This window comes from Amblyraja radiata, chromosome 19 (genome assembly GCF_010909765.2).
Source record: "Amblyraja radiata isolate CabotCenter1 chromosome 19, sAmbRad1.1.pri, whole genome shotgun sequence".
Lineage (NCBI taxonomy): Eukaryota > Metazoa > Chordata > Chondrichthyes > Rajiformes > Rajidae > Amblyraja > Amblyraja radiata.
Genome location: NC_045974.1, coordinates 9,438,861 through 9,454,412, shown reverse-complemented (window position 1 = coordinate 9,454,412; position 15,552 = coordinate 9,438,861). Strand labels below are relative to the sequence as shown.

The following is a 15,552-nucleotide window of genomic DNA, read 5'->3' as shown; positions in this document are numbered from 1 at the left end:
CCATTCCTTCTCTCCAGAGATGCTGACTGTCCCGCTGAGTTTCTCCAGCTTTTTGTGTCCATCTTCGGTTTAAACCAGCATCTGCAGTTCCTTCTTACACATTAAATCAGACTGAGATTGGAATAGCTGAATAAAATTAGCTATTTTTTTACTCTGGCGCCCACTCCTTTAGTTGGGAGCTTCATTCTGAAAGAATGTTTTTTTAAATTCCCAGTATACTCGAAAAACCTCAGTTCCAATAAATGATGACATTATAATGCCTCAAGAACAATGTAAACCAACAAGCTTCCAAGCTGACATTTTCCACAAAGACTTGCAGACAAACATGCAAGAAATAGTGTGCGTCATTGGGTTGCCTCATTAATGCTGCCTGTCAGTGTAAATGTTTTTTAAAAGCAATATTAAAATAATGATGCAATCCAATGCAAAATGTCACTGGCAGGTGCAGCACTTGCAAATTTGCACTGCAAATTTTTCCTATAGCCAGAGATACAGGATTTGAATCCGCAGAACAGGATTTGCCATGGATCAAACAGGGCTGAGTCAGCCAATATTTTAGTTTAGTTTAGTTTGGTTTAGTTTTGAGATATAGCACGGAAACAGGCCCTTCGGTCCACCAAGTCCGCACCGACCATCCGATTATTCGTACACTAGTTCTATCCTACCCAATAGGGACAATTTATGGAAGCCAATTAACCTACAAATTTACACATCTTTGGAATGTGTGAGGAAACCTGGAGTAAACCCACGCGGTCACGGGGGGAACGTACAAACTCCGTACAGACAGCACCCGCAGTCAGGATCAAACCCGGGTTTCTGGCGCTGTAAGGCAGCAACCCTACCACAGCGCCACTGTGCATTCCATAAACTCTGAACTGCATTTTATTACAAATATGATGGGTTATAGACAATAGACAATAATCAATAGAAATTAACTTTGGGGTATTTACTAGATTGTTATTGTTCTGTGATTCTATTTTGCTGTTGCCATTTTCTTTTCTACATTGGTCAACATCACTCGGTGACATGGATAAATGCAGGAAGTCAACACTGTTCATCTTTTGAACAGGATCTTTATGCAACGACTACAGGCTGTAAATAAATCCCATGGCACCACAACAGGCACAGCAGATGGAACAAATTACGAGCAGAGCAATTGCTAAAGATATCATTTTAGAATACAGGCACCTCGCATTTTACGGTGTGTTTGATTTGTGCATTTTAAAAGAAGGCGCTTGTTTCTTCAATACCAAAGCTTGATTTACACACTGGGATTTTCAGAATCACACCCTCAAAAATACCGATGTTACTGTATATGTTTAATTTAGGCTTTTTCAAGCACGTAAACCCTGTGTAAAGCACGAGGTGAATGAATTAATACTTTATTGTCACATGTGACAAGTCACAGAGAAATTCTTTGTTTTGCATGCCCAAGGTATGCAAAGAGTCACCACATAAAGGGCGTAGACGAAATTACAAAGTATTCCATGCCAGGTCCTCCTTTGTTCTCCTCCCCCCCCCCCCCCCCCCCCCCCTCACAGCAGTTCCCCCAGGTGCCTACACATATCAGTTAAACACGAGGAGAGGGGGGAGGGTTTGGAAGTGGACAGAATGGCATTGCTTCTTACGATAATTCTGATAACTCTTAGTTTAAATCCCCTAATGTGAGTGTTATTACATCTTTTCTATGTTTCTATGTTAAGGTGCAAGCTGTTCTAATTGCAGCAATGATGCATAATTGGGATTATTGACTACATTTTATTCATAAAACAAATTGACATCAGAATTTATTTCTAGTGTTAAGAATTTTTTAAGATCGGAAATCTTAATAGAGACTTCTTCCAACTTCCAAGTAAGATCTACTTCCAATCAAGGTACCAAGAGAGAAAAATTCAAAGAAATAAATTTAGGGTGGCATGGTGGCTCAGCGGTAGAGTTGTTGCCTTACAGCGCCAGAGACCCGAGTTCAATCCAGACTACGGGTGCTGTCTGTAGGGAGTTTTTACGTTCTTTCCCGGGCCGCGTGGGTATTCCCTGGGTGCTCTGGTTTCCTCCCAGACTTCATAAATGTACAGGTTTGTAGGTTAATTGGCTTTAGTAAAAATTGTAAACTGTCCCTGGTGTATAGGGCAGTGCTAGGGTATGGGATGATCGCTGGTCAGCGCGGACTCGGGGGACTGAAGGACTGCTTCCACGCTGTGTAAACTAAACTCTAAAACTACTCACCGATCAGCAGTGGTGTTTCTCCCTTGTTGTTAGTGAGATTGGGACAAATTCGCTTCTCCAAAAGAGCCTGCACATTTCCCAATATCCCGGCGCCAGCAGCCAGAGTAAGCGGAGATTCCCCATCTTCAGTCTTTTGTTGCCAGATTGTTTTGTATGAAGCTAAAATTAACAATATAGAAAATAGAAGGAACCACTTATATACTGAACATTTAAAAAAAAACTCACTGTAACTTCATTTCACCCCCCACCCCCACAATTAAAATGAACATAGAATCCTCAGCTTGAAATCGGGAACTAATGTTTCAGAAAATAATTATTCTCTGAACAAGCAGCACCTTCATGGTTTGGCCAAGACAGCCAGAGCAGCTGAAAATACATTATGCTATTTGTTATATGCATAGTAAATGAGTGAGATAATTTAATTTAGTTTAGTTTAGTTTAGAGATACAGCGTAGAAACAGGCCCTTCGGCCCACCGAGTCTGGACCGACCAGCGATCCCCACACATTAGCACTATCTTATACATGCTAGGGATAATTTACAATTTTACCAAACCAATTAACCTACAAACCTGTACGTCTTTGGAATGTGGGAGGAAACCGAAGATCTCGGAGAAAACCCAAGCGGGTCATGAGGTGAACGTACAGACAGCACCCGTAGTCAGGATCGAACCCCGGTCTCAGGCGCTGTGAGGAAGCAACTCTACCGCTGTGCCACCATGCCACTCTAATGGTCAATAAAATATCCATTTTACAGCTGTAAAGTCTTATCCGGACTGCTTTGGGGAATGTTGCATTTCAGTCAAAACATTACTCTCCCCCAGAGATTAAATATTATCCCTCAGCTTCAGGGAAGTCACAAATTCACTCTGTGGTTTGTGCTGAGTGTCTTTATATCAATCTGGGCAGCTGAGAAAGTTCATCATCTGCTGGGAAACCCGATGGGATATTTCATTCCGCCGCTATCCAGAACTCTCTGCTTGAAGAGCAAATGGGTTGACGTTCATTACAGGGCAGAATTAGATTCAACTGTAATGACTTCTAAACTGTGATATCCTGCTATTATTCGCATTTGAGGTTCTCAGACTAATAACAGACAATTAGATGTAGGACTGAAGGGTGATTTCCATCCATGGGCTCATGTTCAGTGCTTTAAGGAGGACATTCAAATTGTGCTTTGAGTCTAACGAAGGGTCCTGACTTGAAATGGCAGTCTGATGAAGGGTCCCGGCCCTAAACGATGAATCTGAAGAATGGTCCAGACTCAAAACTTCACCTAACCATGTCCTCCAAGCAGCTGATCTGCTGTATTGCTCCAGCACTTGATGAACACAACCCAGTCCATCATGGGTACTGACCTCCCCACCATCAAAGGAATCTATGGGAGGCGCTGCCTCGAAAAGGCAACCAACATCATCAAGGACTCACACCTCCCTGGCCACGCTCTCATTTCACTCCTGCCAGAACTCTGCAAGCTGTAATGTACAGGTTCAGCAACAGCTTCTTCCCAACAACCCCCTGTCTCTTGAACACAACAAATTCCAAGGAAACTCCAAACTACCAACTGCCTGGATTGCACTAGGGACTTTGGGCTCTGTTTTATTCTTGCACTATATTGCCCTTTTTATTGATTGAACTTATTTTGATTATTATGTTGACTATTGAGCACTGAGTTTCCAAAAAAACCTGTTGTGATGCTGCAAGTAAGAATTTTATTGTCCCATTCTGGCGCATACAGTATGACAATAACACACTCTGGGAGCCCCTGTCCCACTTTCACGACCTAATTGGCGACCTCTGCCGAGTTTGCCCTTGACTCATACTCGCAGCATGGTCGCCACGAGGTCGTAGGAAGTCTTTGTAACTCTTCCTCGTGCTCGTGAATGGTCTCTGCGTACTCGTGACCTCAAGTAGGTCGCGGCGTTTTTTTCCAGCCTGATACAAAACGTCCACGAGTAAAAAAAAGGTCGGCATGGAAAAAATTGATACTTTTTACTCGTAGGTAGGTCGTAGTAGGTCATGATGGTGGGCGTAGATAGTCGTAGGTCGGTAACTGGCCCGAGAAAAAAAATGGAAACATGACATCATTTTATCATGTGATAATTTCCCACTCATAGCTAGCTGTAGTTGGTTTTAGGTGTGGAAGACTGAGGTCGAAGGGGGTCGTAGGAGGTAATTGACATGGTCGTAGGAGGTGGTAGACAGTCGTAGGAGGTCGTAGGAGGTCTTTTACTTCAGCGAGTCAACACGACCTTGACATTTTTTTCAACTCGTCTAGGGTCTTCAAAACTCGTGGATTAGGTCGTCCAAGTGGGACAGGCCCTTTACTCTCCTGACTCTCTACTCACAATCTAGGACAATCTCAAGCACTTGTTGAACGGGTTGAGCTGCAGCTTCATGCAGTGGAAACCACCCCTTCTCATCCGCTTCATCCAATGCAAATTTATGTTTAATCAACTTCTGGAGTTCGCAGATTTCTCCTAAGATAATAAGAGACAAAATGATACATTAATTGAGAGCTACAGCATCGTAAAATACATAATTCAAAGGTCGGTCTGCATACCTTGCCTGATTGCTTTCACGATCTGTCTGTTTTCTTGGCTGAGTGGTAAGATGCTAAAAAAAAGAAACATAACATTGACAAAATTCTTATTCTGCATCATAGAAAATTATTGCATGGGGTAAGCAGTGTAGAAATTAGCTGTTTGGTTCATATATTCTGCAGAATCATACAGCATGGAAACAGGCCCATTAGCCCAACTTGTTCATCCCAACCAAGGTATTGAGGTTACTGGTTAAAGATATTTACAAATACATTCAATAAGGAAACACAGCAAATGTATTTTTTTCAGGGAATATTAAGAGTGTGGAACTTAGGTAGTGGTTGAGGCAGATATCTTTTATGGTTTCCTTAAGAAACCCTTTGAGCATACAAGTGGAAAACGTGACAGGATTATTGGAAGGCTGAATAAAATGAGGTGAATGCAATAGGCAGAGACATGGAGTATAAACACCGACAGGGTGGTGGGTATATGGAATGAACTGGCAGAGGGACCTTATCGAGGTGCTGCGGTCACGGAACTGGGAGTCCGCCCGCAAAACCCCAAGGCTCGGTTGACCGCGACCTTTCACTACAGCTACATTTCCACAACTTGTGGAATTGGTTTATTTTTCATATTCCATTGTCTATCCATATCCTTGTTATACCTTAGAGATGGAAAATGTGCACAACACTCCAAGTGCCGGCTGTCCCATGGTCCTGTGCATATTTAATATATCTCCATTAATTTTAATACTATGCTCCCAGAAACAAATTTGTGGTTTGATTTGAGGTGCTGCATTAAATTACTGATTCACTACTTTCTCGATATTTCTCATATTTTCCTCTTGTTGATTTCTTATTTCTAAGATGCAGATAATACTTGTACATTCATCCTGTATTAAATTTAATTTGCCAAACTGTAGAGTCCGCAAGCTTTCTTGTGCTATTTTCGTGAAACACTGGTGCCTGACTTTCTCCAATTTGAAAGGTTTCCCTTTACACCTCAACCCTATGACTTTTTTTAGATGAATGTATGCAATTTGAGAGCCTTTTTTTTTGCTTAAAATTTAGACTTAATACCACATAAAAATTACCTTTCATTACAGCGAGTTGACTGATCACTAGCTTCTAAACTCTGCTGGATTGCATACTGAGTCAGGTGGTCATTATCCAAGTTAATGTTCATATCCATTATCTGGATACAATAATCTGCACTAAAACCGAACAAGAGTTAGGATAAAATGAGAGGAATAGTTATTTATCAGGTAGGATAACCATAGGATAGCAGACAAGTTTCATAGCAACGAATAGCAAGCTTATAATGAAACCAAGAAGGCCTTTGGTATTGAAAATGGCAATTTAGAACAACAGATTGTAACAAAAGATCACTTAGTTCAAACAAGTCTGCCTATTTTTCATAAAGGTGCCCAGTTTCACACCATATTTCTTTTCAATTTAAATCTACATTTGTCTTTATAAAAAAGTCTATTTGACATCTACTTTTACAATAACAAAGCATGCCCTTGGAAAAAAAACCCATGAAAACAACCTGATATGAAGTAGCAATAGAGGAAGAAATTGGAAAGATGGTCAACAAGTGAGAATTGATTGCAATAAATGAGAATAGATTTACTGAGCATAAATATTTGATAAGGTGAGTTTTAGAATAAAACTAAATTAGTCATAAAATCTTAGAGCCATACGGACTCTCAGCCCACCTCCTCCATGCCATGTCCATGCTAATCCTGTTTACCATGTTTGGCCCATATCCCTCTGAACCTTTCCTCTCCATGTACCTGCCTAAATGTTTTATAAATGATGTACAAAACATCAGGTGCCAAAGGCTATTGGCCTTCATGCAGCTTTTAAAGTCAGATTTTATTTTGAATAGAAACATAGAAACAATTTGGCCCTTAGGTACAATGGCTTGGAGAAGGTTTATTTATTTAATATTGCATACGATTTAAATTGAAAGGATTGTGAGATTTTAAAAGGACATGCCGCAAAGTTTCACACTTCGGAAGTGAAAATGTTAAAAATTAGGAAACATTGCTACATACTAATTATGAGGCTGACAGCACAAAGTGAAAAAAATAATGGAATATTGGTGAGGCTATGATTGAAATTTCGACTGGCCAAGATAAAACAAAAGAAAGGTATGCATAGGAACTTAAAAGTAATATTGAAGATATAGAGGCCTTCCAAAAGTAAAATCATGGAATCCATTTGACAGCAATTTAAATATAAAGGAGACTCTAACATAAATATTTAATGTAATATCTTAATAGGATTTTTTTTTTTTCTCCAATAAATCCATTTGGAACAGATAGTGGGTTACTGAAATCTGGGGGGGAAAAGTGCAAACTATCATTTGGGAGGAAGTTGGTTGAGCCAAAAATTAAATTATTTGGGTGGGGAGTTTAATTAGAGTTGGAATTAATTATTTTAAGACTAGCTGATAATTAACAGATAAACAAAACCCACAGAAATCATATATTGTGAATAATTTCCTGACATAAACAATTGGCTACACAAATCCCCCTCATAAATATAGATTTCAATAAACTTGTGGAAGTTAAAAAACGTGCAGAATATTGACATTAATTTGGAAAATTGACCTCATTAGTATCTTGTCAATTATATACACATGCTATGACAAACCTTAAGGGAATTCACATGTGATTATGGATCCAGTTTTTATGCCGAATTAGAACCGGCATGGTGGCACAGCGGTAGAGTTGCTGTCTTACAGCACCAGAGATCCAGGTTCAATCCTGACTACAGGTGGTCTGTACGGAGTTTGTACATTCTCCCCGTGACTGCCTGGGTATTTCCGAAATCTTCAGTTTCCTCCCACACTCCAAAGATGTACAGGTTTGTTAGTTAATTGGCTTTGGTAAAATTGTAGATTGTCCCTAGTGTATAGGATAGTGCTTGTGTGTGGGCTGATCGCTGGTCGGCGCGGACTCAGTGGACTGAAGGGTCTGTTTCCGTACTGTATCTATAAACTATACTATCAAACAGTGCTAATAGCTGAGGACATTTGTACACATTTAATGCCAATACTGTAAACATTGCATGTTATTGTAGCAATTGTATGATCCTTTTATGCTGATTTCAGCACTGCAGACTATATGCTGTAAGGGCAATGTATTGTGAGTTTTTTTTGTACTGCCACAGTATGTGTCCATTTATGTTGTTATTTTTATTCTCAAATACAAATGTTCTAGTTTCTTTAGTTTTAGAAATACAAGGAGGAACCAGGCCCTTTGGCCCACCGAGTCCGCACCGACCACAGATGCCCGCACACTCACACTACCCTACACACAATTATGATTTACACCAAGCCGGGTGTAAGGCAGCAACTCTACTGCTGTGCCACCGAGCTGCCCCATTCAATTCATAGGAACCAAAGACTATGGAGTAGTTTGAGTGCCTTGAGGTTCTGTAAGGTGCTGCATAAATATTGCTTTTATTTAATATCATTCAGAATGCGCAGGCAGACGTGGTTCGTTTCAGAAGGTTTCAGATATTTTAAAGCAATTCTCACAAATTAAAATTTAGCTTAGAATTTCCTGTTAACATAAGGTTAAGTAGACGAGTTAACGTTAGGGTAGTTACAGTATCTGATCAATCATGATTTTATTGAATGGTGGAAGGGATAAATGGATCGTTTAGCCTTCTTCTAATCATATAGTTTGTTCCCCTCTCTCCCCAGCCTCGGTTAACACACACGCACGCACAATTTTCCTGAAATGTTGAGACAGCTGTTAGTAAAGGTTAATGCGTCAAAAAAGCAGTTAAAAGTTGAGTTGAACCTGTACAAAGCATGGGCAAGGCCACAGCTGAAGAATTATAGTCAATTCTTGTCACACACTTTGAAAAAGATGTGAAGATTCAAGGCAGGCTGTCGAAAAGATTTACTGCGACGTTTCGAAAGGCGAGAGCTTTCAGCTGTATGGAGTGACAGGAGAAGCTGAGACGGTTCTCGTTGGAGCAAAGAAGTTTCAAAGAAAGTGGACTGAAGTTGAAAAGCGAAGAAAAATTCCAACTACAATAAAAAACAAAAAAATGCCTGCATCCAGGAAAAGAGCTTGCAGGCGGCATCTAAGAGAGAAACAAGAGTTAGCATTTCATGACAATGAAGTGGCTGAAGCCAAGCGAAATTGCGGGGGGGGGGGGGGGGCTAGCACCGAGCGGTGGGGCCGAACGGCCGTCAGCTCTACTATCATCCCACAGAGGGACGGGGCAGCGTTCTGCAAAAACCAGTGGTAGCTATACCCTCCCCTCCTCTCCTCTCACACCTATCCCCCTTCCCTCCCCGTCCCCTTCCACCCCTCTCTCCGTCCTCTCTTCCCCCTCTCCCACACACCCGCCGCCATTATCATCCCGCGGTCCTCCCCGCATCGCCGGCTCGGCGCTCGGCTGCCCGGGCTGGAGTCCGGGAGCGGGAGGACCGGCTCTGCGCTCGATGCAGCGGCACTGGAGGACCGGCCCAGCCGCAGCGCCGCCGCCATGGCCGGCGTCCTCAAGAAAGTGAGTGGAGGTCAGGCCGATAAACCTACAGGGCGTGGGGTGGGGAAGGAGGGAGGAGAGAGAAGAAAAGGAATACCGAAGATGGACACAAAATGCTGGAGTAGCTCAGGGGGACAGGCAGCGTCTCTGGAGAGAAGGGACGCGGGATGTTTAGGGTCGAGCCCCCATTCCTTCTCTCCGGAGACGCTGCCTGTCCCGCTGAGCTACTTACTCCAGCATTTTGTGTCTGTCTTCGGTGTAAACCAGCATCTGCAGTTCCTTCTCAGACAAGAAAAACAAACAGGTGGAAGAGGGGAGTTGTAGGTGGAGGGGGTGATGTGGGTTTGGGGGCTGTGGAGGGGCAGATAGAGAGAGAGGTCATCGGGAGGGCGTCGGGGGGAGGAGGGTGGGTATCTGGAGAGGAAGGGAAGGTGGTGGGTGGGGAGGAAGGAGGAGGTGGGGAGGGACGGGGAGTGAAGGAGGAGGTGAGGTGGGGAAGGAGGAGGTGGGGAAGGGGGGAGGAGGAGGGGGGGAGGGGAGAAGGTTGGGGGGGGGGAGGAGGGGCGGAGAGGTGGAGGGAAGGAGGAGGTGGTGGGGGAGCAAAGGAAAAGACGGGGAGAGGGAGTAAGGAGGGGAAAGAGATGTGGAGGAGAAGTAGGAGGTGAGGTGGGGGGGGGGGGGAGAAGATGAAATGGGGGGGAAGGAGAGGGGGAGTGGGGATCAAGGGGATGGGGAAGAGGAGAACAGAAGGTGGTGGGGATCGGCAGGGGAAGGGTAGGGGTGGAGGATGGGGAGAGGTTTAAGTGGGAAGACGGAAACACGGGTAAATGGAGGAGGAAAGGTCTAGTGTGAAGGGGGGGGGGACATGCACAGCGGATGAAGGAGACATGAAAGAGACAGATGTCAGACAGAGAGACAAATATTTAGGGGAGAAAGGGAGGTCATGCAGGGATCAAAGAATTGTATCCATCTGCAGTCTATTGGATAAAGGGAGTGTCTGAAAGAGAAATATATTGGGGTAGGATAAACTTGGAAATATAGAGAGCATTATGAAAAGTAGAGGGGAAAACAATAGGTGGGGGAGGTACAGAAAGAATGAGTGAAAGAAAAAAGTGTAGTGTAAAGCAGGAATGAAATGGGTGCTGCATTAAAAAAAAAAAAAGTGTAACCTGTACAAATCCACTTTCTTTCCTGCAGACCACTGGATTGGTGGGTCTTGCTGTGGCCCAGAATCCCCTTGAGGTACAGTCTTTGTAAACTTTTGTTTTGAGTTCTGTGACTAACTTCTTGAACTGAAAAGCGAGTTCAGTATTCATCATTATTTAATTCCTTTCAAAAATGATGTGCTGGAAATATAGCTGAAATTCAAGCAATAACTTTCTTTTGAATGGCCAAGAGAGAGTGACAAGAAGGGCAGTTGTTTATTTTGAAAACTATCATTTGATTGGTCAGAATAATCCAATGGAATTTAGTTTTAGTTTAGAAATACAGTATGGAAACAGGTCCTTCAGCCCACTGACCATCAATCTGCTGTTCATGCTAGTTCTGTGTTATCCCACTTTTACATCCACTCCCTACACACTAGGGGCAGTCATTCGCAGAGGCCAATTAATCTACAAACCCGAATGTCGTTGGGACATGGGAAGAAACCGAGGTATCAGGAGGAAGCCAAGGTTGTCACAGGGAGGACGAGCAAACTCCACGCAGCCAGCATTCGACATGTCTTTGGGATGTGGGAGGAAACCAGAGCACCTGGGGGGAAACACACACGGTCACAAGGAGTATGTGCAGACATTACACAGACAGCACCTGAGGTCAGGATCGAACTCTGGTCTCTGGTGCTGTAGGGCAGCAGCTGTGCCACTGTGTGTCGCACATTTGTAGTGAATTAATATTTCTCTTTTGAAATCAAACACATATTCCTTGACCTATGCATACTTTTGGAGAAAATCTATGTTGGAATCAAAAGTTGCTAAGTATAGATGCAGAATTTGAGAGTTTTATTTGAACATCACTAAAAAAAAGTGACACTTTTCTGTTAAAATTTATGATTATTTGAATGGTTCCATAAAGTTAGTGTAAAAACTAGTGTGTGATTCTCACATAATGGGATTTTATATTGTCCTCCAATATGTATTTGATAATTGAATGCATTTGACCATTGTGCTTTCATTTAGAAAAATTTTGATTCATAATTTTGGAAAATAAGACATGGAATGCTGTACAGCCCTACTCTTTGCACCAATGAATATTGGAGTGTAAAAAAATCAAGACCAAATGGTCTTTGTAAGCAAATTGTGTATACGCTGAGAATTCTCTGGAGGGCGAAGAAAACAAATGACAATAAACCACAAGTTCATGCTTCAAATATTTTTTTTTCCTTTTCAGAAACTAAGAATTTTGTACACCAGAGTCCTCACTGCACTTGAAGCCATCCCTCCAGATGCAGCATATAGGAAGTACACTGAACAGATCATCAATGAAAGGTTTAATTTGATCAAATCAGTAAGTTGGCTAACATTTCCCGGCATCCTTTTGAAAGACATACTTATGGTTAAGTGAAAATGGTCACTTAGTGTATGCTAGATTAAAAAAAAAAAAAAAGATAATGGATGTTGTTCCAAACAGTCTGTACACCTCCATTTAGTCTGCAGCAGTGACCCCGAGCAAAACACCTTTGTTTCGTTCACAAATGTAATCCTGAGTTTTTAGTTGCTTCTCACTTGAATTTTCTGCTCATCTCCCAATCTGAAATCTGTCTTTGCTGTCAATGCTCCACCACTGTCCAATGTTAGCTTGAAACTCAGCTTTTCATCTTCAGTCTGGAGACTTGATATTCAACTTAAGAACTTCAGCTAATTACTTTTTTTTGTTTTTGCTGTCTCTCTTCAGATGTGGCTTCACCTTTCTATGTCCGTTTTTTCTTCTTCATCTTCTCTGCAATATTTTAAAGTAATTGTTAACTTGACATTGACTGCACCTTAACATAGATATCCCCTCTGTTTTCTGCACCTCTCCCCATCTCTGCATCTTACAAGGGCACTTTTCCAATTCCTTTGAAGGATCCGTGACCTGAAATGTTCACATTTTCTCTGCACTGTTGTCGACTGATTTGCTGCGTGCATCTAGTAATTTCTGTTTTTGTTTTGAATTTCTAGGTTTTGTGGGTTTTTTTTGCTATAATAAGCCATCTTTTCAGTGTTTTGACAAAATGTGCTTTAGTCACCTTTATTAGCATTGATCTCTGCATCTCTCTAAAATCCATACGCAAAAATATTTGTATATTGCATTTTGTTATTGTGATTACCATTAACAAACGCCTTCTCTTGGCTTCCTCTTGAACTCTCACAGAAATTTGGGCGGCACGATGGCACAGCTCGTAGAGCTACTGTCTCAGCACCACATACCCAGATTCGATCCTGTGTGGAGTTTGCACATTCCCCCTGTGACTGCGTAGGTTTCCACTGGGCGCTCCTGTTTCTTCCCACATCCTAAAGACTTGCAGGCTTTTTAGGTTAATTGGCCTCTGTACATTGTGTAGGGAGTGGATGTGTAGAAGAAAAAATTAAAATCTTCATTTATTTAATTTTGATCAGAATTAAATAAGGTCACGAAAGAGTGTGCGGATGTGGGAATTGGCATCTCTTGTTGACCAGCTGCAGAAGAATACCATGGGAGTTTCAGATTCAAACAAATTTCAGACGCATTATCACTTGTAGAATTGTTTTCTCTTGTCTGGAAATGCGTAGCGTTGGTGAATAAAGCACAACAAATTAGGACATAGACAAGGAAGCTTGTTTCTCAGTGGAATGTACTGAATGCTGGATCGCAATAGTTAACCCTGTAATGTTGGTAAATATGGTGATTAAAGCTGGGTAGACCTCCTACCACTAGTAGTGCAGAAACGCTGCAGAAAATGGGAGCATATGGCTGGCTCAGGGAGGAGGCAGTGGTGCGGTCTGCTTGAAAGATGAGATAGAATAATGTTAAGATGCCCTTGTATTATGTTTGACGTATTAACCATCTGTTGTTGAATGAGATTAACATAAACAAAAAGTATATTATGACTAATGAAATAATTAATACCCATGTAGTGGATAGTAATAGGAAAACAAATAGCCAAGGACGAAGTATATTTTCGTGTAGTTGTATCTAACAAAACAAAAGTTGTTTACTGCACTGTATAACTGTCGGCTAATTCTGCTGCGAAGACAGAGAACTGGTGAGCAGTCAACTGCCGCCATCTCTCCATGCAATAAAGTCTCTTGAAGCGAAACTCGGTCTCCGTTTTTCCTTTAATTTTCCTCTGTCAATTTCCTCGACAGGATGATAAAATGGGATAACATAAAACTAGCGTGAACAGGTGATCATTGGTTGAAGTAGACTCGGTGGGACAAAGAATTTGTTTCTATGCTGTTTATCTCTAAACGTTAAAGAACAACGTGGTGACTACTGAAAATGCACATTTCTTTGCATTTTATATTATTATTGAACTATGATTTTCTCTACTATATCTTGCAATAGTGGCAGATACTTCTACTTTGACTCTCCCTGGCCATGATGGTGGAAAGCAGGGGGTGAATGATGAGGGGAAGGCCTTGCATTTCAAGTCACCTCATGTGGTTTACATTGCAGGAGCATGATGTTCAAAAAGTAGAAGAGAAAATGAACTCTGGCCAGGTAGAAGAAATTATTACGCAGGTATGTCTGCTATATAACACTCACAGGAGAAAGCACTGAATATATTTATTGCAGGTTCCCTTGTGTTTTAGAAGCTGTAATTTAGTCGATCTGTGTCTTTTGTTGTTTGGCTTGTGCAGTGATTTGTGTTACATAGAAATTAGGTGCAGGAGTAGGCCATTCGGCCCTTCGAGCCTGCACCGCCATTCAATATGATCATGGCTGATCATCCAACTCAGTATCCCAGTCTTATTTCTGTTTGTAGAGTATTGTCTCGTGTTTTAGTTGCATGAATGCACATTTGGCCACATTGACAGCTTATCTCATTTGTGTGCAATTCAAGACATAACCTGATTTTGAGCATAAATTCCTTATTGTTGCTCATCCACGAGGCTGTATTCCTAAATTCATTACAGGAGAAAAATTAGATCATTTGGCCCATCGCCTGGTCCGCCATTCAATCATGGCTGATTTATTTTTCCCTCTCAATCCCATTCCCCTGTCTTCTCCCCATAACCCCTGATACCCGTACTAATCGAGAATCTGTCAATCTCCGCCTTAAAAATATCTATTGACGGACTCCACAGCCTTCTGTGGCAATGAATTCCACAAATTCCTGTGGAAATCCTCATCCTCTTTTCTAGGTACATCCTTTTATACTGAGGCTATGGCCTCTGGTCTTAGATACACCCACTAGTGGAAATATCCTCTCCACGTCCACTCTAACCAGACCTTTCACTATTCGGTAAGTTTCAATGTCCCGTCCCCCCCATATCTTTCTAAACTCCATCGAGTACAGGTACAACGGCGTCAAACGCTCATCATACGTTAACCCAATCATTCCCGGGATCATTCTCGTAAACCTCCGCTGGACCCTCTCCAATGTCAGAGCCACTTGACGGTAGTCATTAAGGCACGATCCCATGCTTTTCTTGGGCACTGGTGTATTAGTGTTGGTCTTGAGGCAGGTGGGAAACTCAGAATGCAGTCGAGGAGGTTAAAGATGTCCATGCCATGCAGATCCTGAGGATGTGGCCAGGGACCCCATCGGCCCAGTCACTCATGGATTCACACACGGGTAGGCAGATCTGACATCTGCTACAGTGACCGTGACTACAGGTGCACCCGAGGCTGTCGGGGTGGATGGCTTCTTTCTATCACCTTCTGTTCAAAGTGACCATAGACTGCATTGAGCTCCTCGGTGAGGAGTGCGATGCTGTCAGACCTGCTATAGCAGCTAAAGTGTGAATATAAATTACTTCGAGGCAGCATCTAGGGTTCTTGATATCCTTCAAGAAAGCAGTGGCTGACAGTCTTTTTTAATATGGATCGGAGTTGATTACGTTTTTTTAATGTTTGTAAATGCACTTGTTTATTTATTTTTATGTTTGATTACAGGCAGAGAATGAACTTTCACTTGCCAAGAAAATGGCCAAGTGGAAACCCTGGGAGCCTTTAATAGACGAAGCCCCTCACAACCAATGGAAATGGCCTATTTAAGCTTTATGTGAAATTCTGGTTGTGCAAACTTTCTTATATCTTGTTAATTCTGTGCTGTACAAATGTCATTAAAATGGTTCCCTGAAACGTT

General features: G+C 42.1%; 2 protein-coding genes across 4 annotated transcripts in view; one reads left to right on the top strand and one right to left on the bottom strand.

Moving 5' to 3' along the window:
* Nucleotides 1–9,218, bottom strand: part of asb15 (ankyrin repeat and SOCS box containing 15) — a 23,996-nt gene extending 14,778 nt beyond the window's left edge. The window contains exons 1-6 of one of the 3 annotated variants that reach the window (XM_033037630.1): nt 9,139–9,218; nt 8,644–8,873; nt 5,861–5,980; nt 4,788–4,840; nt 4,573–4,704; nt 2,227–2,385 (exon numbers count right to left, since the gene is read on the bottom strand). In XM_033037630.1, the coding sequence (XP_032893521.1) occupies nt 2,227–2,385; nt 4,573–4,704; nt 4,788–4,840; nt 5,861–5,958 (442 nt within the window). In that variant the 5' untranslated portion in view covers nt 5,959–5,980; nt 8,644–8,873; nt 9,139–9,218. Of the gene's footprint in view, nt 1–2,226; nt 2,386–4,572; nt 4,705–4,787; nt 4,841–5,860; nt 5,981–8,584; nt 9,072–9,138 lie in introns of those variants that run through there. The other 2 variants (XM_033037631.1, XM_033037632.1) reach the window with 2 other exon arrangements.
* ndufa5 (NADH:ubiquinone oxidoreductase subunit A5) lies at nt 9,176–15,552 on the top strand. Its single transcript, XM_033037633.1, has 5 exons — nt 9,176–9,302; nt 10,479–10,523; nt 11,670–11,786; nt 13,917–13,982; nt 15,360–15,552. The coding sequence occupies exons 1-5, from the start codon at nt 9,282–9,284 to the stop codon at nt 15,459–15,461; spliced, it is 351 nt and encodes a 116-aa protein (XP_032893524.1). The 5' UTR covers nt 9,176–9,281; the 3' UTR covers nt 15,462–15,552.